General features: G+C 54.0%; 10 protein-coding genes across 10 annotated transcripts; 6 read left to right on the plus strand and 4 right to left on the minus strand.

Annotated features, from left to right (window-relative positions):
• Positions 1 to 1,700: 1,700 nt before the first annotated feature.
• Positions 1,701 to 3,117, plus strand: CLUP02_16499 (uncharacterized protein; the record flags this gene model as incomplete). The annotated part of the gene is made up of 5 exons (XM_049295421.1): positions 1,701 to 1,760; positions 2,112 to 2,219; positions 2,381 to 2,436; positions 2,618 to 2,827; positions 2,895 to 3,117. The coding sequence occupies 5 exons, from the start codon at positions 1,701 to 1,703 to the stop codon at positions 3,115 to 3,117; spliced, it is 657 nt and encodes a 218-aa protein (XP_049152568.1).
• Positions 3,118 to 3,162: 45 nt separating this feature from the next.
• On the plus strand, positions 3,163 to 5,214 carry CLUP02_16500 (pre-mRNA splicing factor; the record flags this gene model as incomplete). Its single annotated transcript, XM_049295422.1, has 10 exons — positions 3,163 to 3,359; positions 3,428 to 3,450; positions 3,509 to 3,673; positions 3,710 to 3,777; positions 3,849 to 3,995; positions 4,077 to 4,153; positions 4,214 to 4,310; positions 4,367 to 4,769; positions 4,840 to 4,910; positions 4,981 to 5,214. The coding sequence occupies 10 exons, from the start codon at positions 3,163 to 3,165 to the stop codon at positions 5,212 to 5,214; spliced, it is 1,482 nt and encodes a 493-aa protein (XP_049152569.1).
• A 449-nt stretch (positions 5,215 to 5,663) lies between these two features.
• CLUP02_16501 (peroxisomal biogenesis factor 11) lies at positions 5,664 to 6,441 on the minus strand (the record flags this gene model as incomplete). The annotated part of the gene is made up of 2 exons (XM_049295423.1): positions 5,664 to 5,826; positions 5,900 to 6,441. The coding sequence occupies 2 exons, from the start codon at positions 6,439 to 6,441 to the stop codon at positions 5,664 to 5,666; spliced, it is 705 nt and encodes a 234-aa protein (XP_049152570.1).
• A 64-nt stretch (positions 6,442 to 6,505) lies between these two features.
• On the plus strand, positions 6,506 to 8,241 carry CLUP02_16502 (uncharacterized protein; the record flags this gene model as incomplete). The annotated part of the gene is made up of 4 exons (XM_049295424.1): positions 6,506 to 6,611; positions 6,690 to 6,902; positions 7,279 to 8,043; positions 8,111 to 8,241. 4 exons carry the CDS (start codon positions 6,506 to 6,508, stop codon positions 8,239 to 8,241), a joined length of 1,215 nt encoding a protein of 404 aa, XP_049152571.1.
• Positions 8,242 to 8,636: 395 nt separating this feature from the next.
• On the plus strand, positions 8,637 to 10,008 carry CLUP02_16504 (fructose-1,6-bisphosphatase; the record flags this gene model as incomplete). The annotated part of the gene is made up of 4 exons (XM_049295425.1): positions 8,637 to 8,761; positions 8,817 to 9,598; positions 9,656 to 9,782; positions 9,945 to 10,008. The coding sequence occupies 4 exons, from the start codon at positions 8,637 to 8,639 to the stop codon at positions 10,006 to 10,008; spliced, it is 1,098 nt and encodes a 365-aa protein (XP_049152572.1).
• A 165-nt stretch (positions 10,009 to 10,173) lies between these two features.
• Positions 10,174 to 11,319, minus strand: CLUP02_16505 (uncharacterized protein; the record flags this gene model as incomplete). The annotated part of the gene is made up of 3 exons (XM_049295426.1): positions 10,174 to 10,468; positions 10,573 to 10,909; positions 10,971 to 11,319. The coding sequence occupies 3 exons, from the start codon at positions 11,317 to 11,319 to the stop codon at positions 10,174 to 10,176; spliced, it is 981 nt and encodes a 326-aa protein (XP_049152573.1).
• Positions 11,320 to 11,444: 125 nt separating this feature from the next.
• CLUP02_16506 (homoserine dehydrogenase) lies at positions 11,445 to 12,998 on the plus strand (the record flags this gene model as incomplete). The annotated part of the gene is made up of 3 exons (XM_049295427.1): positions 11,445 to 11,616; positions 11,764 to 11,842; positions 11,906 to 12,998. The coding sequence occupies 3 exons, from the start codon at positions 11,445 to 11,447 to the stop codon at positions 12,996 to 12,998; spliced, it is 1,344 nt and encodes a 447-aa protein (XP_049152574.1).
• Positions 12,999 to 13,127: 129 nt separating this feature from the next.
• Positions 13,128 to 13,965, minus strand: CLUP02_16507 (complex I intermediate-associated protein 30; the record flags this gene model as incomplete). The annotated part of the gene is made up of 3 exons (XM_049295428.1): positions 13,128 to 13,311; positions 13,369 to 13,818; positions 13,922 to 13,965. The coding sequence occupies 3 exons, from the start codon at positions 13,963 to 13,965 to the stop codon at positions 13,128 to 13,130; spliced, it is 678 nt and encodes a 225-aa protein (XP_049152575.1).
• Positions 13,966 to 16,871: 2,906 nt separating this feature from the next.
• On the minus strand, positions 16,872 to 20,512 carry CLUP02_16508 (uncharacterized protein; the record flags this gene model as incomplete). The annotated part of the gene is made up of 15 exons (XM_049295429.1): positions 16,872 to 17,136; positions 17,196 to 17,279; positions 17,365 to 17,385; positions 17,537 to 17,848; positions 17,900 to 18,037; positions 18,106 to 18,291; positions 18,347 to 18,716; positions 18,818 to 18,899; positions 19,069 to 19,182; positions 19,252 to 19,344; positions 19,404 to 19,430; positions 19,497 to 19,581; positions 19,637 to 19,695; positions 19,756 to 20,273; positions 20,335 to 20,512. 15 exons carry the CDS (start codon positions 20,510 to 20,512, stop codon positions 16,872 to 16,874), a joined length of 2,532 nt encoding a protein of 843 aa, XP_049152576.1.
• Positions 20,513 to 21,421: 909 nt separating this feature from the next.
• Positions 21,422 to 24,513, plus strand: CLUP02_16509 (uncharacterized protein; the record flags this gene model as incomplete). Its single annotated transcript, XM_049295430.1, has 14 exons — positions 21,422 to 21,542; positions 21,613 to 21,700; positions 21,769 to 21,848; positions 21,947 to 22,115; positions 22,187 to 22,200; positions 22,264 to 22,298; positions 22,380 to 22,521; positions 22,759 to 23,012; positions 23,269 to 23,397; positions 23,482 to 23,520; positions 23,666 to 23,828; positions 23,921 to 24,015; positions 24,068 to 24,408; positions 24,459 to 24,513. 14 exons carry the CDS (start codon positions 21,422 to 21,424, stop codon positions 24,511 to 24,513), a joined length of 1,725 nt encoding a protein of 574 aa, XP_049152577.1.
• Positions 24,514 to 24,744: the final 231 nt, after the last annotated feature.

Genomic DNA, 24,744 nt, shown 5'->3' on the forward strand with positions numbered 1-24,744 from the left:
AGTGACAACCTTAAAAGCGGGAGAACCGAAAGCCAGCACAGGAAATTGCACATTGGCTCATGGGACAATAAGTCTGAAGTTCTTGCCCGCGAGAGCGGTAGTTTAGATTTGCTTGTCCGTTGACATATAGGTCGGCAGAGGAAAGGAGAGTATGTGTGGAATAGGCAGGAGTAAGGAGGCCCGTCTCTGTTACGGAACCAGGTCGGATACGAATAATAGATATCTTTGCTGGGCCGTCTGAGTTTCGAGGCCAGGCTTACCTCGGGCTTCGGGGTCCCACCATCCCCTCAGAGCGGACGGCTTGGTGGAGTTTTTGATGATTAAGAATACTCGGTATTACTCCAGGGTGTATCTTTTACCGAACGTTCGTCACGTCTTGGATGGGTTTAGCTTGCGCGTTTGTGGTACCGCACATCGGATTGTGAAGCTTGGTAGGGTGATATGGCGACAACCAAGTATATATTCTATCAATCAATCGACCATGATTAATCAGATTGTGTGTCAAAGTAGTGTAAGGTAATCGGATGGCATGCGCGCGACCGACTCGCTCTCTCAAGTCATCCCTGATTTGCCATGGATAGTTGTTGCGGGAGAAAGGGTGGAGAGGGAAGTTGGTTCGTTCCACAAGTCACAACGTATCGAGTAAAGTCAGCCTGTTGCAGTATCCGAACTGTCTTGGCAGACTTGGCTCCTTGCCATTGATCTTCCGATTTTCCTCACGGTCACGGTAATCTCGGCTTGGTTTTCTCTTCAAATGTGACTAAGAATTGAGACGTTGCCTGGTGTCGACTATCCTATTGCGGGTTGGTGAAACGAACAGGTTCTGGAACTGCCTGGGCTTGGTTACCAAATGTAGCGAGGGTCGTACGGGAAAAAAGGGGGGTGCCAGGGCGCCGGGGTGGCACCGATCTGGAGACGAGGTCGCCCGGCGTGTCTCTGTTGTTTCTGTCTCTCGCTGAGACTTTCTACTGTGATAATAGTTGCCGAACACTGGTGCATCCCGTGTTCACTTTGTAACCAACGTGGATACAAGGCCCGGCTGGGCAGTGCGATGTTGGCAATCGGAATAGGACCGAAGCCAAGAGGAGGTTGTCATCCTTGACGGAGATCTTCCTTATTTCATCCCCTCTCTGTTTTGGGACGTTAAGGGGAGTTTGAAGTTGCGCCGGCGACTCCTTCTATTCTCCTCCTCTCTGGAACAGTTGGATCCATTAAAGAAACAAAAGAAATTAAACGCAAGAAGAAGGAGGATGCGGAGGGAAAGCGCCACAGTGACCGTTGGAGCTAGCCACAGGTGACGGCCTTCAAACTGAAGAGTGTCAAATTCAACGTGCATGAGCTAGCCCGAAATTGGAATGCCTTTTTTTTAGCCGTGATCAATGACCACCTAGTATGAATACCTTTAGTGAGGTATCTGTGCGCATAGAGCGACTTCCCCTGGATTTGTCGCAAAGCTGAGTCGAGATGTTGTCTAGACTTTGCAACACAACAAGAACGAAAGTTGGCTGCCCTCTTAGCCACAAGATTTCTGGTGAGATAGACTCGCGGAGCCGAATGGAAGCTTGATCGGATGAAAGCGAACCCTCGGACATGATGTTCCCCTTTCGCAGACCCTGGTCTGGCGAGGTATCCGTACCTGAGCCGGGTTAGAGCGATGTAAATGATCTGGCTGAACGGCAAGGTTCCTTCCTCGAGGTGAGATGTCCAACAAGCCAGAGGCTTTTGGTTCATCTTCCCGGGGTTTTCAGGCCATCGCTGTTGTAATGAATGAGTAAATCAATGAAGAGGGACTCTTAGGGTCATGATACCTTCAGGACTTGGGCAAAAGAGCTCTTAGGTAGACGGGATTGGCTGAGTATTTTGAGTGATGAAGAAAGCAAGGTGTTGGCTGTTCTGCGACTCAAAGAAAGAACCCGAGCTCGTGTACCTTCAAAAAGTACCTTTGGAGTGAGGTGAGGTTCCCTACCTAGGTACCTCAGGTTCCCACCATCATCAGGTACGAGCCAGGATCACGATGGTCGAGGAGACTGAATCAAACGCGATCATTGGCTGATGCTACGTCTAGTGCGCCGGGGGGGGGGGGGGGCAGGCGCTCTCCTCATTGCTCAAAGGTACCTTGGGACCAGAAGCAGAAGGCCGCAGCTGTGCTCTGGGGCGCGGCTGGCGGCCCATCACGCCCAGATTCAGTCTTCTCCTCCTCGCCTCCCCTCCAGGCCCATGTCTGATTCTCTTTTTCGCTCCACCCTTCGAACTCACAGCTCCTAGCCTCCTGCTGTTTCCCCTGCTCCTTCTTTTTTTTTTTTCCATTCAAGAGGGAAAGGAAGAAATAAGGCTCCTTCTCATCCTCTTCTTCCTAAGTTCCTGCCTACCGAATCGCAAGGAACATAGGTTTATCAGGTACCCACTGTTTGTACCGCGGTACCTCCCGTCGCAGAGGTAAGGAACTTTACCGCCTGCCCAAGGGTACCTACCTTACCTTACTGCGTAGCTACCTGAGGTACGGATGCCAACTACCTAAGCAATATCAAATACCTTCCATTTGCCTAACCACCACACCTACCTACCTACCTCACCTTGTCCCATTCTCCGCAAACCACCACAACCACAACCATTCCAGAACCCCTCCTCTTCCTCCTCTTCCGAATCCTGCGTCCTTGACCTCTCACACAGTCAGATTCCATCTCTGCTCCGACCAATCGCATCGCGACTCGACCGACCGGGTCACCGTCGAAATCCCCGTCCTCATAATATCCCCGCCCACCAACCGTCCCCCGTCGATTCAATTCCCCTCTCGCAGACGTCGAGCGACGACTAGACCGGGCATCTCGTCTTCCTGAATCGTCAGTATACCTCAATCTTTGCGCCTTGGTCAAAGCCGGCCTGTGCCGTTGAAGCCTCGTCCTCCCCGGCCCAGTCGCCCCATTCTCTGCCTTCGCAGCTATTCTGTTAGGACTGCTCTGGAAACCCTTTGGACATCTCTCCCTGCCCGGTCTGCGGACCATCGCCTTCGCGAATTCTCCTCCATCCAGACCGGAATCTTGGGCCAACCTTTGTTCCTATCCAGCGACCGACCCTGACTGTTTACCCAAGGACGCATCATATTCAACGCCACAATGACCGAGGTATCCTCCACCAGGCTGTACCTGGGAAATCTCCCTCGCAATGGTAAGCTCAGCCTTGCGCATCATCCGGCGCGTTCTTATCGCAACCTGGCTAACCTTCGTAGCCACCAAGGCTGATGTCGAGGCCCATTTCGCGACCCATGGCACCGGCGAAATTACCGAAATAAAGCTCATGAACGGATTCGGCTTCATCGAGTACAAGGATGCCATGGATGCTCGCGATGTTGTTCCTGGTAGGTGATCCCAGCTCTAATTACGATTGCGCCTATATGCATTACTCTGTTGCTAACTTCTTCCTTGCCTAGCCTTCCGTATGTCCTACTGCGCCGTCCCACCGCGTAACGATATCCCTTCATTTCTGGTGCGCTAACCATAGCGTTGAAAAGATGGATCCGACTTCATGGGCGAACGCTTGACCGTACAATTTGCCCGTGGAACCCGTCACAGGGAGGGCGGCAGTGCCGGTGGCTTTGGCAACAATGAGCGCGCTCCTCCCAGGCCTCGCCGCACTCCCCACCGAATGCAGATCACGGGACTTCCCACCGATACCAGTTGGCAGGTCTGTTGTTCTCTCCCCATTCTCTAAGCTGGATTCCTGGATTCCCTTCTCTTCTTGCGCCTATGGCGCGCCTGGACCTTCATCGTACCCTTCGAGGTGGACTGTGGACTTTTCGGCATGCTGTATAGCCTCAGCTCCAAGACATTGGCGGCCTGTCAGTCGACTAGTCCGGACCGTGCTGCGCTCCTGAACCTTGCTTTCCCAAGTCCATGGCCGTTTCTTTGAACCGGCGCGGGCCTGCCAAAGCAGCGACGGAACCCCAATGCCGGACGACACCACTCCTGGCTTCAATCCCCTTGGCTTGCTGCCGACTGGTCTATGAAACCTGGATTACCAGCCCTCTTCGGCCCATCATACCGATCCTGGACACCAACTTACATGGATTCTGGATATAGGACCTCAAAGACTTTGCTCGTCAGTCAAGCCTTGACGTTGTCTACTCGGAAACGCCCCGCGACGGCAACGGGCGCGGGTATGTTGACCTTAGCCCAACACCTGCAATTTTGCGTTTGCTGACCAAGACTCTATCCAGCTTCGTTGAATTCGAGACTGCGGCGGACTTGAGAACCGCTGTCGAGAAGCTTGATGGCCGGGAATTCAAGGGAAGCCGCGTTACCTGCGTAGCAGACGTAAGCAAGAGCAGATGACCGATGATGAGAGAATTTTTGTACTCACGTTTTACCAGACTCAACCGGACATGCCGCCTCGTGGCGACATGCGCAGCGCTCGGTCTCGTTCCCCCGGCGGCGGCCGTCGACCCTACCCGCCTCCAGTCGACGACTACGACCGACGTGGTCCCCCGAGAGGCTACAGCCCACGCAGAGATGGTTATCGTGAGGGATACCGTGAGCGTAGTCCCCGCCGCGAGTACTACGACGAGCGTGCTCGTTACCGCTCTCCTCCGCGTCGCCCCATGGACGATTACCCCCCTCCACGAGGCCGCTACGACGACCCTTACCGACGGGACTACCCCCCGCCGCCCGACCCTTATGTCAACGGCAGAGGGCCGTATGATCGCCCCCCTAGAGACTTCCCTCCCAGGGAAGCAGGTTACCCGCGTGATGGGTACCCTCGCGAGTATGAACGTGGTGGCCGTTACTGGTAACTCACTCCTGCTCATAAACTTGCCTCATAGGGGCTGTCCTTGACTCTGAATAGATGCTGGAAGCACCTCCACTCTAGTGGCTCCAGCCACAATGGTAAATATCAATGGCAACAAGCGGTGTTCCGTGAGAATGAAATAGGATGAGGTGGTTGAGCAGCGTTAGGCTTACGCCTGCCTCTACGGTGTTCGTCAAGCAGACGTTCGAGGCATGTTTCAAATTGCGATTTTTGTCAAAGCATCATCAACAACACAGCTGCGGATGCAACGATTCTGGGTCCGTTGAGTTCAGGAGGGGAAAAAATGTCGAGTGCCTGATGTATATTGTACGATTACATGCATGGATATCCACCAAAAATGAAATGGCGTATTCGCTTTATGAGCACAATTTTGGTCCTTGGGGGCCGGCTTTCGAGTCAATCGAACAATGACATGTGTCATGGCTCAAACCGTTTTTCTTCCAAATGAGCTGTAGCGACTGAGGGCGATTGAAACCACTTGCCATCAGCAAGAGCAAGAGATATCTCCGTTCGTAAATATCTTGAATATTCGATGTTGGTGAAAGAGGATTACTTGGTATTCAAGCCGACTATCATGTTCGCATCGACAGCAGGGAGTAGCTGGCAGTCTGCCTACCTTGTCCCGCCCATCATGGCACCATGCCTTCAGCTCAGGCTAGGTGCATACCGAACGCCCAAAAGATTTCAAAAGCATTGCCTCAGTCAAGCTCAACCCCTAACGTTCCTACTCTTCAATTTAGTAGACAAGTACAATACCAATCGCTCCAACGACGCATCTCGTTATCCGACATACAACACAATTCATCACAAGCATACATATACAACGTACTATCTTTCCTTTGTTCCGTGCGGCAACGCGATTATGCCGTCTTCTTCCACTGGGTATACACGCCAATCAAACTGCTAACGGTGCCAGCAAGGCCGACGATGCCGTCGTCGAAGTTGGCCCACGCGAGGGCAGAGGTGGGGACGGTCAAGTCGCAGAGGTCGGAGATGAGCTGCAGACGGCCGGCGGCGCGCTCACTGTTGTTTGTTTTGTCAGCTTGGTGTTGCCAGAACTTTGGAAAAGGCATTCGAGGGACTATGCGGAACGTACATTGCTATTCTCTTGGCCTCGACGACACCCTCGCCCTCCTTCTTATCGGCCTTGGCCTCACGCTGCTGGAGGCGGTAGAGGGTGTAGGTCTGGGCGACGACGCTGAAGAGGATGCCAATGGCCCAGAAGCGGTAGGCCTCCTTTTGCAGCCTCTTTGCGCCCTCCCACTTTCTGATGCCGGCGGCGTCGAGGACGGTGGCGGCGTCAAAGGTCAGGTAGCCGGCGTAGCCCAGCTGGCGGCCGACAGCGGCGTAGCGGAGGACGGGATCCATCGTCTTTGCGTCGGAGGCGACGGCAGCGGCCTTGAAGTGCTCGACGTTTTTGCCGATGCGCATGATCTTGCGGGTCAGGCCGAACTGCTTCTTGATGGCGTCCCAGGGGGCGATCTCGGCCTTGGAGCCATTGGTGCGGAAGAGGTACCAGGCGTAGAAGCGGGCAAAGTACTGGAGGGTGCGGAGGATCTTGTCGCGGCCGACGGTGGTGGCTACGAACTTGTTGTAGTGCGATACGGACGGGTGGTAGATGAGGGCGTCGGCAACCATTTTGGCGGTTCTTGATGGGATTGCAAATCACCGGATGGGATGGATGCGATGGTGGAGTTGGATAATGATGTTTTGCTGGATTATGGAGATGGCCCTTTTTTGGATGGGGAAGCAGCACGAGATGGATGAGTGGGCTGGTCTTCACGCGGAGGTTGTAGCATTCAAATATGGTATCGAAAGCAAATAGGGAGTCTTATCGGGGGTGGTGCGGTTTAGAGAGAGAAAGAGAGAGCAGAGCATTGGGCAAGCCGACCGGCTCAAAGACGAGCTGCCACGTGCCGAGGTCCGCCAGCGAACCCGAGACATCGCCAGAGCTGGGGCTTGGGGTGCTGGCTGGGAGCCTGGGGACCCGGGGGGCCAGACAGACGGAAGGACGCGCACCTGGGCAGCCATAACGCCAACAGCAGCAGCAGCCGGGTGCGGAGAAGGCTCTCACGTGCCTAGAGACTTTCTTCGACTCGGTCAGCTTAGCTAAGGAGGTGGGGCGGCTCGCTGGGGAAATTGAGTGACCCGTGACAATTGACGGCAGTACGTTTTACCCAAGGCCTAAGGGGCCAGTCATCGGCAACTTATATCCTAATTACCAAGTGCATACGGAATAATTCCCTTTGCGGCTAAGGTCCTGCGTAGGGAGGAAGCATCTACGCCAAGAATAATCTCCAGTTATGCCTGGCAATGAGGCGTTAAAGCGTTTCGCTTCTGATTTGAATCTTTACCGTTTTTCCAGTCATGAGCAACCAACTGCTCTCTATGAGGTAAGGTACGGATATTGGATCTTCCCTCTCCACACACAACCAGTATGGAGAGGCTGAATTCCCATGACTACACAATGACTAGTTTTTCCTCCTATGGTAATTGTAAGCAGTGGGTTCGCGGAAACCCCCTTGTCATTCACTATCCATCCCACTTCTCGTGTCTTTCTATTTCCATCCGGCACCTACTGTAGAATCGACCCCCGCCGTCCCGTGGAGCAACATGAAGCACACTGGTCCGGACAAAGTCAACACCTTTTTCTCACCACAGACTGGGAAAGAACATGGAAAATACAACATCCCAACATCCCAACATCCTTATTCAGAGAGGAGAATATTATCGGGGTAATACGCCGAAACAGCAATTATTACATATCCGTCAGATCCAACGGCTTGGAAGCCGAAAGAAAACGGTGCCAGGGTTCAGACTCCAGAACACTTCCATCCCATCGCCCGCATGATGTCACCTCGTCCATCGGTCATGTCTTATCCGCCGTGCTTCTCTGCCGCTCCTCTGTCTGCTCATCTCCTATCCCCGAAAGAGTTGCCTCTGGCTCTGGAGCCCCTCCCCCTCGACGCGAGTTATTAGTGTTGCTAAGCTGCGTTGCCCACACAAAGGTGCGGCGTGGCCCCCCCGCCCCCGCCAAAGGCAAGGTTCTCTGTTCCAGCCCAGCCGCCCTCCCAGAGTCTGCTTTCCCAAAGCCACCCGTAGACTGCCGCAGCCATCGTGTGTGCTCGCTGCACACCGCGCCGAGGGTTTCCGAGAAATCCTCGAGGGACGCCTTGCGTCCTCTCCTTGTTGCGCCCGCGTCCCCATGTCTCGGGTTCCCCTCGGCCGGAGGTGCCTGCGGTTGACTCCACTTTGTCGTGGTGACTCGGGATCGAGCGCGATAATAGGACGTGTGGCCCTGTGATAGCCGTATGCCGAACTGAGGGGCATTTTCCCATGGCTGGGCCATGGACCATGCTTTTGCCCATCGAGAGCCAGAAGAGGACCCCTTGGTACGGAAGTACACACACGAGAGCTTCCGGCAACGCTGATGATTGAAGTCTCAGGTAATTACCTAGTAATAGTCCATGCCCCAAGACCCGGGGACTACAAACAAGGTCCATTCCCCTTCCAATTCCTCCTTCGTGATCGCATCTCTTGACTATTTCTCTCTCTCTCTCTCTCTTCTCTCTCTCCCTCCCTTCCTCCTGCAACATTTCCCTTCATCTACTTATCCTCTACTATCCTTCGGCTTACATCCCGAACCATTGTGTCAGTGCGCAACACTCTTTGTTACAGCTCCCGTGAACCCCGCCATCGCAAGTGTCAACCCCTCGTCCTCCGTTGAAATTATTCCGTAAGTTTTCTCTCTCTGTTCACAAGCTGTCCAGGCCATTCCTCCTCTACCATTGATAGCTAAGACTCGGTACCTGTAGACCAAAATATAGCCCATCATGTCAGCCTACACAACGAACGCCGGTGAACAAGAGACCGAGAAGATCAACACCAACATTATCACCTTGACCCGTTTCCTGACGGAAGAGCAAACCAAGCACAAGGAAGCCACCGGAGATTTCACGTAGGTCTCATACGCGCTTCCAACCCCCCGTGATAGCTCCTAACAATAGCCCCAGTCTTCTGTGTCACGCTCTGCAATTCTCCTTCAAGTCCATCGCATACTACATCCGCCGAGCTACCCTGGTCAACCTGACGGGTCTGGCCGGTTCCTCCAACATCACGGGCGACGACCAAAAGAAGCTCGACGTCATCTCCAATGACCTCTTCATCGAAGCCATGAGGTCCTCTGGCCGCTGCGCCTTGCTCGTATCGGAAGAGGAGGAGGAGATCATCTTCTTCAAGGACGCCACCGGCGCCCGCTATGCCGTCGCCTGCGACCCCATCGACGGCTCCTCCAACCTCGACGCCGGTGTCTCCGTCGGCACCATCTTTGGCATCCACAAGCTGCCCGAGGGCTCCACCGGCACAAAGGAGGACATCCTCAAGCCCGGCTCCGAGCTGCTGGCCGCCGGCTTCACCATGTACGGCGCCTCGACGCAGCTCGTCCTCACCATGAAGGGCGGCACCGTCAACGGCTTCACCCTCGACAACGGCGTCGGCGAGTTCATCCTCACCCACCCGGACATGCGCCTGCCCCAGTCCCGCGCCATCTACTCCGTCAACGAGGGTAACTCGCTCTACTGGGAGGACAGCACCAACAACTACTTCAACTCGTTGAAGACGCCGCAGGAGAACGGCAAGCCCTACAGCGCGCGTTACATTGGTTCCATGGTCGCCGACGCCTACCGTACGTTGCTGTACGGAGGTGTCTTTGCCTACCCGGCGGATAAAAAGAGCCCCAAGGGCAAGCTTCGTATCCTGTACGAGTGCGCGCCCATGGCCTTGGTATTTGAGAATGGTGAGTTGCAGCCTGTTAGACCGGTTGAATCGCAGCATGCTAACAACATCATCACAGCCGGTGGCCAAGCGGTAGACAGCCAAATGAGGAGAATGCTGGACGTCGTTCCCGAGGGTATTCACGACAGGGCTGGAATCTTCATGGGCAGCTTCGACGAGGTTGAGAAGGTCAAGAAGTTCCACCAGTAAAGTATATTGCCGGGGAAGAACGACTGGTGTCCTCGTGCTACATACCATCTTACACCAAAATGTGGGAGAACACGGCGCATTTCATGATTTACTGAAACCCGGCGGGTGGTTTATTCTTCTTTAATGTGGCGCTTTGGGACAAATGCAATGAACATGAGGATGGCTGGCTACGTGCCAAGAAGGGATTGGATTGAGGATTCCCTATTGCGAGCTCAAGGATAATTGTCTGGCCGTAGATCGTAACCTTGCGTTGGCCAGGAATAGGATATGCATTGAATGGATTGCACGTTTGAATCATCTACAGAATAAGCTCGCTGACCATTGAGTATATCCCAAATCATGATAGATGCATTGAAGATTATGATGCCCACAGCAGTACCTGCGCACTTAGAAGATCTTGGGGAACAACTTGGGTGTGTTCTTCTTCCACTCCTGGTAGTCCTTGCGGTCACCGTAGCGCTTGTCGTACTTCTTCTCGCTCATGGGCACTCCCGACACCTTGAGGAGAAGGAAGCTGACGAAGGCCGGGCTCACATAGGACATGGCCATCGCAGTAAGTGGCCCGGTGACACCAGACGATAAGCCGAGGGCCAATTGGATGGGTTGTGTCACAAGTACTCCAGCCGCCGCAGTCGCGATACCTGTCCAGAGTGACATCTCACCAAAGTAGTTGGGGTATTGGCTACAGAGAGGGTCAGCTTGTGTCTTGTTCTCGCAGCGTCGAAGGGTAGCGTCGCATGCGGTCTTGCAGCACGCGCACCGCTCAGGTGTAATCGCCAGACATACCTAACACTCCACAGACCCTTGGTCATGAACTCCTCGTCGTGGGCCTTTGCGCGCTTCTCGCGCAGCCACTTGCTCTTCTGCCTGTCTGCCGTGATCTCGAATGCGAAGCCAGCGACGTAGACGAACAGGCCAATGGCGTCCGTGATCTTGAAAGCGGGAAGGGAGGCGAAGGCGGCGGCTGGTACGGAGTTCAAAGCGATGACGGGCATGAGACAGAGGGAAACCCAGGTTGCTTGGGCGAACCAGGCGCCAGCAAACTTCGCCGGGGACTTTTTGATCTCGTCGAATCTAGAGTCTTTGCCTTCTTCCAAGATGCGCTGAAAGAGGTATGATCCGACTGCGGTTCACAATCAGTCAGTTTTTGGCCATCACGCGCGGCTAGAGGAGTGGCATATTACGTCTGACAGCCCAGAACGCGACGGCACCGCTGATGACGACTTGTCTCCAGTTGAGGGCTCCCACGCCACCGGGCTTGGTGAACGCTTCGAGCAGACCAGGGAGCGGTGCTGAACTGGCAACGGCCGAGGAGTATTTGGCACGGAGAGAGGGCAGGTATAAGCTCAGAGCAGTGACGGACAAGTAGGTCAGCGACCCGGAGAAGTCGTAGAAACGTTCATTTTGGGCGACGATTGACGGTACAGCAAAGGCTGCCTGGATCGCATATGCTGCTGAGACGGCGGGGATCAGAGTCCGCAGCAGAGGGTTCTTGAAGTTGGTGAGGTGCAGAAGAGATTGTAGTAGGGACATGATGGGCGATGCTGTTGCGAGGAAACCGCCTGTTCCTTACCACGGTGCAAGATCGGGGACAAGCAACCCTTTATGAGCTACAGAATTGAATTGAGCTTGCTGTAGAGTCAGCCCTATGGCTTTGTATGAAGTCCACTCGGCCGAAGCTCACCCCTGGTGAGACTGGAGTGAATGACGACACGACCTGGCCAAGGAGGGCCCAAGCTCCCTGGACTTCGGTCTTCAGAAAGGTGCGGAATGCCGACATGCCAGTCTGCCGGATGCGGTCGCTCGGTGAGCAGATCGGTGTTGTCCTCGGTGAGTGGAACACCGACCCCGCACTCACCGACAGATTATCGGGGTCTGAATGGCTTTTACCCCACTAAGAGCTGCCCCGCGGTCGGAGGGGCTTCGAAAATGAGTCTATTTCCCAACGTACACTTGCATAACATACTCTTCTGCCAGTACATCTGAGTCAATCGACAAAAGTCAATCAAGCAAGTAACAATGGCCTCCTCCAAGCAAGTTTTCATCGCCATCATCGGTAAGAATTGCTCACCTCTCAAAACAACTTCAAGGCTTTTCTTCCTCCTACTGCACGTGTTAGCAAACTTGGGTTGACCAACCGGGGTGTTACAGGTGCTGGTGGTGTCGGAAAGTGCTTCCTGTCCCAGCTCGAGGCCTTGGCCACTCGCAGACCCTCCCCGAAGCTCAACTTGATCTACATCTCGACTAGCAAGAAGGCCCTGTACGATGCGAAGTACACCTCTACCCCTTTCGCCGGCGCCATCGAGGAACTGTCTCGCGCTTCGCAAGCCCCTCCCCCTCTCCCTCAGCTCGCCGACTACCTTGCCGCCGCCCCGGCCAAGGTTGTCTTAGTCGACAACACCAGCTCCCAGGATGTCGCCGACGCATACCCCGTCTTCCTCGGCAAGGGAATCAGCATCGTGACCCCGAACAAGAAGGCCTTCTCTGGCTCTTATAAGCTGTGGCAGGATATCTTCAACGCGGCCTCGACCTCCGGCGCCAAGGTCTACCACGAATCTTCCGTCGGCGCGGGCCTGCCCGTCATCTCGACCCTCAAGGATCTCGTCGACACGGGTGACCGCATCACCAAGATTGAGGGTGTCTTCAGCGGCACCATGTCCTTCCTCTTCAACTCTTTCGCTCCGACATCGGGCGCCAGCGGCAAGTGGTCTGCCGAGGTGGCCAAGGCCAAGGAGCTGGGCTACACGGAGCCCGACCCGAGAGACGACCTCAACGGCCTCGACGTCGCCCGCAAGCTCACCATTCTCGCCAGACTGGCAGGACTCCCCGTCGAATCGCCCACCTCGTTCCCCGTCCAGAGCTTGATTCCTAAGGAGCTCGAGTCGTGCTCGAGTGGAGACGAGTTCCTTCAGAAACTGCCCGAGTTTGACAGTCAAATGGAGGAGACCAAGGCTGCTGCGGAAAAGCAGGGCAAGGTCGTTCGCTTTGTTGGCAGCATCGATGTTGCCAGCAAGCAGGTCAAGGTTGGCCTAGAGCAGTTCGACGCATCTCACCCCATCGCCGCCCTCAAGGGTAGCGACAACATCATCAGCTTCTACACGGAACGTTACGGCAGCAACCCTCTCATCGTCCAGGGTGCAGGTGCCGGTGGCGATGTCACGGCCATGGGTGTTACTGCTGACTTGATCAAGGTAGTGGGCCAGATTGCTTAAAGCTCTATGTAGCCTTATGGAATGAAATTCACTTGCCTACCCTGACGCCATGGAATATCTTGGGATGTCAAATAACAATAGTGATTTCCTACCCGCCTTGCCATACAGCTTTGCAGTCGCCTTAGCATCTTAAACTCGTTTATCTCCCCATCCGCAAAGCCAACCCAACCATGATGATGACTTAGCCGGTGCAGGTGCAGCGACATATTCCTTTTGGAACGAGACATCGGAGCCCGATGACTCGCGACGGTTGCTGAAAGCCGCCAGGTAGCCAACGGTGAAGCTGAAATCACCTGACTGGGTGCCAAAGAAGCTGCGATGGTGTTAACAACAGCCGGGGGATTGTTTCGCAAACAGGCTTGCGTCCTACCTTCGCATCATGAAGCTGATTCTCTTGATGTTGGCAATGTCCAGTGGCTTGGCATCAGGCTTGTCCCTGCCTCTGTAGGTTGCCTTGAACTGCTCCCACGGGATCTTCACTTCGCCCGCTTCGGGAACAAAGTCATACTCCCAGCTGATGGTGCTCTGGTCGCGGCCATCCTCTCTCGGAGGAAGGATTTCATCCTTGATAGTGACTGTGTACTTCTTGGAATCGCTCTTCAAGACTCTGATAGCAAGCCCGTCGTACTGACTCAAGTCTAGGTCAAGTGTGCCGAGTGTCCTCTGCGACGCAAATCCTGCTCCTCCCAGAGCGGTGATGTCCAAGTTGCCGAAGAACTCAGCCTTCTCCGGTGACTCGCAGTGCAAATGGGACTGGCTCTTACCGCCACGTACTCTGTCATCTGAATCGGTCCACAGACTTGAGTCCCAGGGGCTGCACCTGATGGTCAACAATGCAATTTCACACGGGAATCAGAAAACGAGGCCGGATGGTCAGGCATGACCACGAGCAACGCTTGTGAAGAAAACTTGGGCACACTGACTTGTCGCCACCGTAAAGGTAGAGCAATTTCCAATCGGGAGGCATGATGAGCGCTTTGGCGGGTTGGCAAAGCTGTGGCTATATCGGCAGTTGCACTGAGGCGCGGGTTCGGGACAGAACTGATGGCACGAAGATTCGAGCTGGTCAATTGGCAGAAAACGGGCCAAAAACCAGTGACGAAGTTCAATTATTTGGCGTTAGGGACGGAATTGGCTCCAAAATAGGGCTGTGTCGTGACCGGTCGACGGTGGACAATAGTCGTTGAAGAGCGCGAAGGATCATGACGACCTCATCTGAGCGTTCGCGAGGCTGGTGAGCTCCCACATAAATCCTGGCCAATAGGATGAGTGGGCAGAGGCGTGCAACATGGCCCCACCAGAATGGGTCCCGGTAGCTATTGTGGCTCAGCAATCTAGTTACCTAAGCTCCCACAGACGTCCTGAATTGTGGCTGTACAACGGCTGTGATGTTCATCCTCCCTCCTTCACATCACAGCGCATACCTTAGTTCAAATAAAGCACCAGTGCCTCCCTATTTACTTCTAATTGCTGCCTAGGATCGATTGAATCCATATGGGTTCGGCTCCATAATTGGCAAAAGGACGTACATAGTCGTCCTTGGAGGTGGGAGTGGCATCTCGATCGCTGTGTCATTGTCTCAAATTACCCCGAAGCACTACGAAGCTAAGCCTATGCATTTGGAAAAAGGCGGTTTGTCAGAACGTTTGAATCAAGACTCAGACTGTGGAGATCATCACGGCCTGTTCCGCCAAGGAGCCGAGAAGGAAGGCCGAGAAACGCTAGGGCAAATGGTGTCAATCTTCGAGCCAGCCAATTGACAGGATTGCTCACCCGTTGGAGATGGTTGAACGGGTTTTGCTTCACGGCTAAGAACGGTTTTACACGCTATGTCACGCGAGAAGGTTAACTTTAGAATGCAACTGAAACTTCACTACATAGACGGTGGTTTGCTGAAGTTGAAATGGTGCGGCTCAGCGCGAGCGACACCGAGGGGCGAGCTGGGCGAGGTCGCGAAGGCGAGCGCGAAACTCAAGTGTAAAATGCAATGACGAATGAAATCAATCTCAGGTTGAGCCACAAGGCCCTTAGTTTGTCTGCGTGTGTTGTGTCAATGTTCCAAAGGCAGCTTTAGCCTCAAGACGGCACGCCGGGCTCAAGCTCATATGTCTTTGAGAGCCTAGCGTGGGCTAAACTCGAAAATAGCTGAGGCTTAACTTAATACTCGCCTCGACGGATTCGGATGAGCGACACCACTTTCTCATCGTCTTAATTTTCACGATTCATCGCCTCGGTGCGGGGCGTTACGATGTCTGTTTGGGATGATCCGGCTCACATTCGACTTGGTAGACACGACCAGGTAAGGCAACGTAAGGGGTGTTCCTTGTTGCTGATGGATATTGACATTGATGCTTGTGGGGAGAGCTGCACCTGAGTGGTGTGGTGTATGTTCATCACTAATCACTAACCATTTTCTTCTCTGTATTCTGCAGCTCCCCGACCACCCCTATTGTTGTAAGCAGATCCCAAGAGCTTGTCTTGATTGCGCCCTTGGAGAAGGCATGAAATGACCGTGGACGGATGTTGTTTTAGCGCAGTGACGGGATTATGGGGACGGGCGTTCGAGCTGACGGGGGCCGGTCTTGTGCCCCCGTCTTCTGCCGGATCGGCCCCGAGTGTGTAACCAGGAAGATGGCGGTTCTGAAGACTCGTGACTTAGTAAGACGGGGAGGCGGGCAAGGCCTTTTGACGGCCTAATATGGTTCATGGCTGAAGCCGACTGAGACGGGATGACGACGGTTCCAGATCTCCCCGATGAGTTTTGAGACGAAGTAAAGGGACAAAATCGGGTTGAATATTGGAGTAGGCTGGAGGTCTAGAACGTGCCTATTCAGTCGCATGATTTATCCACTAGTCAACAGTTCATCAAGTATACAACAAACACACTCCAAGTATTTGTCTACTCTTTTCAAGGAACCTTGATCCAAGACTTGGGACTTGGCTGCGCAGACGTGGTTGAATATGGTTGAGCATTGTATCGATGGAAGAAACTTTGGGGTAATGCCTTCTGTTGTTGAACGGCCCCTAACTCCGTCCGATCTTATTCCGGCCCCGGTCCCGATTCCGTTTCCACCTACGGAGTACAGAAGGAAAGCCTGCACATCCCACCGTTCTTCCATTTGTCGGATGATCCTTTGGGACCACTGGAGCCTAAAGGTAAGTACCGGAAAACGTTCAATCTGAGTTATGGATATTTCGGCAGCCATCATCATAGCGACGAATTGCAAGAGTCTACTCCGTAACTTCGGCACCTTTCAAAATCTCGCCGACATATGCAACCTGTCGTACCAGCCTAGGCCGTGCGCGGCGTCACGGTTCACAGTTACTAGTAATAGCGCTACCTGCTTTTGGTTCGAAGAGAGAGAGAGAGAGAGAGAGGGCAGAGACATAAGATGAGGTGGTGGGAAAGTGTTTTGTTCCTCCAAAGGCCGCGACTCTATTTAAAGGACACGCGAAAGTGAGACCTCTAGCGGCATTATTATGCACATTTGCCGGCACTGCGTACCTTAGGTACATGGCATTATTACAGAACAACTCCTATCATGCTGAAGGGTTGTACAACTCAGAAGAATATCTCGCGACTTCCAGACTAACGCGAGTACCATGGATTGTTGTCCGGTGAAAGTGAGTTGTCCCCGCCCCATCTCGGCCCACAGATTAACTTCCCTATCCTGAGATGCTCGCACTTCGGATGGAATCCTTACTAAGAAGAGGAGGCTCTACTATCGCACGACTTGACACGGCAGTGATGGCACGGGTTGGCAGAAAGCAGTCGGGGCTTAACTCCGGAAGACAAGCTCGCACACGGCACACGCCCCCCGGGATCTCTCTCTCCCGTCTCTTTCACGGCCACCCTCGAGCCTCTCTGTCTCCTTATCCCGCACTCCCCTCCCACTCGGCTGTCTTCCTCCTCCCTCCAAAAAGATGGCGTTCTGCCGCCCTCGGCGACTTTCCGGCGACTTCCCCCAGTTGAACAACATCCGTAGGCGTTCGGATACAAGACTGGTAGTAGAAACTAGCCCAAAAGTTGCTAAGCTTTTGGAGACTGGCCGTGGTAAAGTTTAGAAACGCCTCCCATAAGTTCCCCAATCTCTTGTAGTCAATCAGTGCCAAGGGGAGCATGGCCTCATCAACAATTCTTACCCCAGACTGACTGAACCGACCGACCGTTTGGGCTCCCCCAATTACACCCCACACCCCCTACTCCTCCTCTTCGACCGACGTTCCAGGGTTTCGCGGCAAAGCGCCTCCAATACGTGCAAGTCAGTTCCCCTTCTGCGTCTACGTTCGAATGCTGTGTCACCAAACCGAACTCGCGGCCGTCCCCCCTTGGCAAACCGGTAAGGATGAAAGTCGTTGGTGACACATCATGCGGTCGCCGGCAACTCTTGCACGCGCTATCAGTCAGTCTTGCTTCTCTTCCCTCCCCTCTTCTCCTAATGCTTGGTCCTTTTTCTGCGCTTGCGGGAGGGGGGGGGGGGGGGGGTGACAAGAGCAGTACGCAACCTGACAGCCGACTCGAATCCTCCTTGTGTCACCTTGACCCAGAGCCCGAGTGATAACCCTGGGGCGGGTCGGCCTCTCTCTCTTTGTACGACAATGGCCATGCTTCCCTAATCGAGAAATAAACGCAGCTCGCAGCAGTAGGGAAGAGTGACAAGCGAAGCGGTTCAAATCCCGTACTTCCCTTGGGCCATCCGAATGCCATCCCCGGACCGTCCGCCCAACCATCATCGACCCATGAAGGCGTTGATCGCATGCCATGCCACACCTTGCGAATGCCCTGCAACAGCAGCCAAAGTTCCCTTTTGACATGATGTATTGAGACCTTCTCGACGCCCGGCTCTGCCCTGCCGCCGTGTACGAATTATCCGTATCGGCTTCGTAATATCCATCCAGACACCCATTTCATGCTCTTGACACGCCGTATTCCCGCTCCATTTGTCATGTGTAAGAACTCTCCTCTCATGCTCCTCATAGAAGGGGGCAAGTAAAAGGCGGCGGCAGGCTGTTCGGACTTTGCCGTGTAAGGCATGCTTCTGAAAGCGCCCATCCACCCTCCCCTTCTTCCTATCCCGACCCAATGTACCCTCTATGAGTTATCTACAGACAATCCTCAGAAAGTGCCATCTTTTGGGACTTTTGGCTGAAGGCCACGACTACCAAAGCCGTTCCACCGCCACGGCGTCCGGCCCCAAGACACGTAAAGGCATATGACGAAGATTCACAAGATCCGACCGGGCTACGGGCGAACATCCGCCCGTCGGGAATTTGTCCAAGGCACAGATTCCCTCTTATTCCGCGAAATCACGTGGGTATCTATTCTACCAGGCTGCACTGGCTTCTACGTTGTTTGCTCGTGAATCTCCCTGATGTCTTCGTAATCTTGTTTCAGGTACTTTTGGGGAGCCTTGTTGTGCGTTATGTTGCGCGTTATGTTGAAGAAAATGGAGCGACGATAGGTATTCTCGCGTATATGCTTTCCGCCCCTCGTTCCCCCCATTCCGCTCTCTCCAGTTGTCTTGGTCTCTGATCCCTGTCGAGTACTCGCTTGCGGCAGAGGCTCATTCGTGGGTGGTACCGCAACATCGTTCATCTCTAGTGTACTGCTTTCCTCGGGATTGCTGGAATCCCGGTCTTTCCATTTATCGACAATCACCGTCTTCTTCAGGAGTGAGGTATCATGGGAACAATTCCTCCCACAATTCGGTAAAAATCCTGAAGCATGGTGTCTAAGTTCCTGTCTGCCTCTTCCCCCATGGACGTGTCTTAGTCTCTACGCATGCTACGAATAACCCAGCACCACCCTCATCCTCAACCCCAAAAGGTCTGCTCCTCAAAGTGCTTTGTCAGCTGCCTTGACCTTGGCCAAGACTTGTAGTTTGTATCTCGAGTCTCGAGCTTTGTCCCGAGTCCACACGAATACTAGGAGTTAAGAAACTTTAAGCTATTTTCTCCGCACCCGCCTCGGCCAGACTGATGTTTAACTCCGCCTTCCCTGCACGCTTCGTATAATCCTACGATACGTATAGTCGTCCACGGCGGGCTAGAACTTGCTGTTTCTCGTTACCAGGCTGTCCCGTCCTATTGCTGCCGCCCTTTCGGCCCCCATACCAACGCCCATCTCGTCATCGGACACCTTTCCAAGCACGAACACCTCACAACAGTCAAGGCGGATGCTCCACTCATGTGATTGATATCGTGTTACTTTTTTGAGGTTGCTCTCTATAGTAGTACAAAGAATGTTTGGGACAATCTCGTCTTTTAAATTTTGGACTGCCGTATCAAACCTCGTAACAAGACGACCCTCGATGTGATCAGTCTGCCCAAAGTGAAACGCCGTCGCCTATTCCCAGTCATATCTCCGTGAGGTCGAGCGCTTCGACCAATACATGCGATCCGTACGCCCCCGAACTCCTGGCCAAAGCCACGCTGAACATGTGCAAAAGGAAAAAAAGGGGGGTCGTGGATGAAAAAGAACCAAGTGGTGATGGAAACCCAAATTGTGGTCGCCAGAAATGCTACGCTCCGATAGACAGGGATGTTGCATATTCGTTTTTCCTTCTCCTTCGCGCTGCGCTCTCTATTGCTGGATCATGCCAGGAGATCCCGGCATGGAGAGTGGTGTTGTGGGATACTCGTAGCCGGCGTCGGAACAGTTGGCCGAGTGGTCAAACGAGTGTGAGAGCGGAGGAGTCTGCTCATCAACCCATCAGCATCATGTATCGCGGGAAGGCGGTTGTCGCATATAACTCACATGAGGGTTCGTGGGGTCGTAGGAGTTTTGCGCGTTCATGTCCATGCTGGGCATGTACGCGTAGTTCATGTAGGGAGAAAGACCGTCGTCGCTGTGGTACGATTCGCGCTTGATGGCGTCTTGGAAGTGGTTCATGGGCGGTAGCGTGACCGGTACCGTTGCGGCGAGATATGTGGGATACTCGGCGGCAGACATGGGGTACGGTTGTGTGGTGTAGGCGGGAGCCATGATCATCTCTTCAGCCGGGGGGTAGGTTGAGTATGTGAGGAACGGAGGAGTGATGGATCTGCCGCGGTCATCCTCGTAGTGCTGTTGTGCGAAGAAGACCTCGTCGTCGTTGTTCATAGGAGGAGTGAATTGGCCCTGGTTCATGGTCTTTGTTGGAGGGGGCGTCTTTTGTGTCTTGCCCGCCGCTTTGCTTTTGGTGCTCTTGGTTGCCGCGGGCTTCTCGGTGGGGGATGTGCCTTCCTGGCCAGCGCGTCTCTCGAGGTCCTCAAGGCGTCTCTTGAGCTTCTTGCCTGTAAGTCGGTGTTAGTATTTGCGTGCTGGTATCGTTGGGTGGCTATGACTTTGACGTACGGTAGTTGCGCTGGGCAATGCGGTTCTGGATCCTCCTGCGCTCAGCGAGGTCGGAGATCTTGGTCCAGTCTTCATCAGGGTTGGCGGAGCTGCTGAAGGCGCTGCTGGTTCCGTGTCCAGAGTATGCTCTGGGAGCGGGAGCTGTTGCCGGGTAGGCGTATTGGTGATGTTGGGACATGGTGAACATTGACATTGTGAGCGGGCTGTGGTGTTGTCGCGCTTCTTGGTGTAAGAGGATTATGGGGGGGATGTTGGTTCAAGATGTAGAAGAGGAAGCTTGGTGATGGTTGACAAGTCGCAACTTATATCAAGTCTAGATTGTTGGAAGTCTGGATGATGAGGCAAGATGTGGCAGAGGAAGGGAAGAGCAAGCTATTAAATAAAAAGTAGCCCAAAGGCTTCACAGGAGCTCAGCCCGAACCGCCCAGCAAGCCGGGAGCAATGACATGGCTGGCAGCAACGACAGGGCTGGCGGCGTGAGTGCGAAGGACCACCAAGTACAAGCAGGGGTGCCTCGCAGGGCGTGGAGTTGTAACTATGTAGATAGGTTCCACATAGCCTGGCGACCCTACACTAGTACAAGGTATCGCAGCAAGAGAGACGTGCAAGCAGATGAAGGGTATTCGTACAGGTACCGTGCCTTACGCCAGAAGACGAGGAGGGGATGGGAGGGGAGGCAGGGGGAGGGCGTGCGGCTGTGTGGAAGGGGGGTGTGATGTGGTGTGGGTGAAGTGAGGAAGCCTACGAATTACCCATCTCAGGTAAGGTAGGATACCACGATGCCTAGGGATGGAGATGGGGGCGCATGGGAAGGAATAAGGAGGGGGGGAGGGGCAAGAGAGCGAGGAAGAAACAGACCTAGACACAGAGACAGACAGAGAGAGAGAGAGAGAGAGAGGGTTGAGGATACGGGCGTGTTAATAGTAAAGTGAAAGGGGGTGGGGGAGGGGGGTGAAGGGACCATAGGGCAGAGATAGAGCGAGAGAGAGAGAGAGAGAGTGTGTGTGTGTGTGTGTGAAAGAGAGAGAGAGAGAACGGCAGCAGTCCGCAGACACAAGAGACAAGTGGGTGGTCGAGAAGGTGCCTGATGACCTTTTGGTTTAAACGGAGCAAGCCAAGAGCAACGCCTCGTTCCCCTCTCCGTTTACAGATACTGGGCGCCTCAGTTTCAACGGGAGCTCTTTACGACGGGACGGCTTGGGAGAGAGGTGAGTGTATGCGGTAGGCTGTAGGCTGGCACCAGCACACCAGCACAGGAGAGATGGGCACACCGGTAAGGGATCAGCTGGGCTGGGCCGCAGCAAGGAGATTTGACGGAGCTGGAAGAGACCAAACACACACAGATTGACGGCCAGGCTGCAGTCCGGTAGGCGATGAAAGGCGGCAGCACACACACATGCACACTGGACGGATGCTGCGCTGCACTGCATCTAGGCCGGTGGAGGACAAGGTTGGACTCGGAGAGTGTCCAGGCTGGGCGGGGGGGAAGCATGAAGGAGACAGAGAGAGAGAGTGTGAAAAGAGGAGATGAAGATGGCAATACTCGGTAATGGATGGAGTAGTCTGTTGCTGTGTTGCAGGGGTCGGGTCCGACAGTGGTGTTGTGTTTGAGTGTCATTTTCAGTCATTCTCATTCTCAAAGACATGGAAGAGTGGAAGAGTGGAAGAGTGGAAGAGTATCCGTCAGGTAAGTTGAACAGAGACGGCGGTGGAGGTACGTACCTTGCATCTCCATCTCGCACTTTCTTTGATGGCTCCACCCGACCGGGTCGAGAGAAGCTGTGAGTGCACCGCGGCTGTCGTTCAAGGGTTCGCGATAAGTTTTGAGTCTCCACGTCGAGGGGAGACACAGACTCACACCAAAGAGTACGTAGTACATAAGGTAGTATGTATCTTTTGGAGTACGTACCATTGCTCATTGGGGACAAGGGAAGGGTGGCACTGGCTCTGACGCTGGTGGCCCGGTACGGAGAACCTACGGATACGCTACGTACTGTGTAGGCACCTTACCTACCTACCTTACTTTGCTACCTACGAGGGCCCAGGGGGTGGAGAGTCCTACGACCGGGGGAGGAAAGCAACGCCCATCAACCGCAACTTCCTCACGACTCCATCCAGACTACCTACTGTGTATCCGTACTCCGTACAATGGAATACTCAGCGCGGGGGCAGGGGCACTCGCCTTTGGTAGGTATCCGTAGGTGGCTGGACCTCCAAGGAAGGCGCTGCTCCTCGGGGTTTAAACTGCGGCTGCGGCAGCGGCAGCGGCAGCGCCAACCCGACGGCACCACCAAGCCCCGGGGACTCTTACTTTACGGATACCTTCCTTCCCTTACGAATGCCTCGAATCATCCGACCTTACCTACCTTACCTTACTTACCTAAGGCAAAGCAACATTGGTACTTGTCCACTCCTGCTCGCTAGATAATCCAAATCATCCACCTCAAATACCAATGACTGCATCACTTGTACGACGAACGCAAAAGGGTTTGGTGTCCATCAATCCCTACGACATCATCTCCATTTCGACGAGGGGACCTAGACAATCGCTGGCGCCTAGCCACTCCTCATCATATGGCATCCTCGGAAACACCCCCGGATGTACTCTATCAAGTTCAGAATTAGAAAACCCCTTCGGGAAGCCAATTTTGTCTACCAATCTTGGGAGAGGCATTTGGGTATTGTTAGAACCCGACAGCACCACCATGATATATCGAGATGCTCAATAATAATAGTAGATAGGCTATTCAACATCGTCCGTGGGACTAAGTCGACTTGGAGGGCTAATACCTTGGTTGGTGGCAGCACGCGGCACAGCAGAAGCATTTTCATTGGCTCTACGGTTACTAGCCTGGGCTAATTTTGCCCACTTGCATTCGTCTCCTTCTATCAATACCTGCGAAATGCTACCTCGAAATGCCATCGCGAATCAAGCGCGTCAAGTCAAAGGCAGTCTGGGTTTACCCATCTTATTTTGGTATCCATTGTGCATCAATCAATCCATCCTTCATCTTGAAGCTCCAGGCTGGCCAGACTTCGGGTTCATGGATGACGATGGACCAGGTGACAACTGTCGGACTTCCCGCGTCAATCGGGTCGCCAACAAATCGAATGAGGAATTCGCTCGGTTCACATTGGATGACATAGCGTCAAGGTTTCGCTCCTTTGAGCCAGCTGTCTTGCTTTGTAAGTTGCTCTCGATATATCTCATATGCAGGAAGTTAGGAATAACCTCGTGGACGCCTTGCTCTGCTTCAATGCTTCGACAATAGTCCTAGATTTCTAGGTAGCCAGCCCTTGAGGAAACCAACCTACCATCGAGGACTCACAGCGCCCCACCCACGAAGAACGTACTCACGTACAGAGTACACCCGTACCTACAGTCCTGTACTGGTACCAAGGATCGCATCCCCTGCCAACTTCTGGTGTTACACAAGAAAGGACAGGGCAGGGAGTTCGTACGGATATTGGCGCGGACAGGCTTTATCCCATCCGTATGTGCTACGGACACGGATACAGAGCGACAATAAACACCTTACTCCGTACCTTATGTCCGTCCCGTAGGGCTGCACGCACGCACGCGCAGAGAGATCCCGTTTCTCTCGCCGCCTCCCCCTCGCGCTCATCCTTTGCTCGGCGCCTCTCTCGTTGAAGGATCTGCCAGCGCAGAAGCACCTTGGGGTCCTTGGGGGGGGTGTTTGGGAAATGGTAAACGGTAGAATGCACAGTTCAGTCCGCGCCGTTCGTCGCCAACACCCGCCTATTCGTACCTAGTCATGCCATGTCAAGCAACGGAAAGGCAGCGCCGCTCTGGCTCCTGGAATCACCTCAGTCTACAGAGAGTACCTTGTCAGCTAAGGTAATTGGTATGCGCTGTTGCGGCAGAATCGCCCTTACCCCGACGCGGGAACTGCTGCCCCATTTGGGGGCCGCCGTTCAGATCCAAGCTTTCGCCTGGCGTTCTGTAGGGCGGGCGGCCGATCCCTCCACCAGTCACCACCGCCCACTTGGTGGTGAGCTGTGGCCTTTGGGCCCATTCCAGGCCGCCGTCGCCCAGAATCCATACGCGGCAAGGTACACCTTAAGGTGAAAGTAAGGTACGTAGCGCAGTAGCTAATCTGTAGCAACTTGGGGTTTTTGGGGGGAGGTTTCAAAACCACTGCTCCCCAAGCTACCTAGCTCAGCCCGCACACAAGGCCTAGCTTCTCCCAAAGTTCCTCACATAGGGCTAAGATGCGTCGTCTTAAACCACCAAAACACTCTCACACACACACACACACCTTGAGTTTTGTGGCGGCTTCTCTCTGCCGCGCCATAACGTCCCTCCCGAGATGGAATCGGGTAGGATTCTGTACCTATGCGGCTATGCCTCACACCTTACCTGGCCTTCATCATTGGAACCATCGATGC

The sequence above is a fragment of the Colletotrichum lupini genome, chromosome 9 (assembly GCF_023278565.1).
Source record: "Colletotrichum lupini chromosome 9, complete sequence".
Lineage (NCBI taxonomy): Eukaryota > Fungi > Ascomycota > Sordariomycetes > Glomerellales > Glomerellaceae > Colletotrichum > Colletotrichum lupini.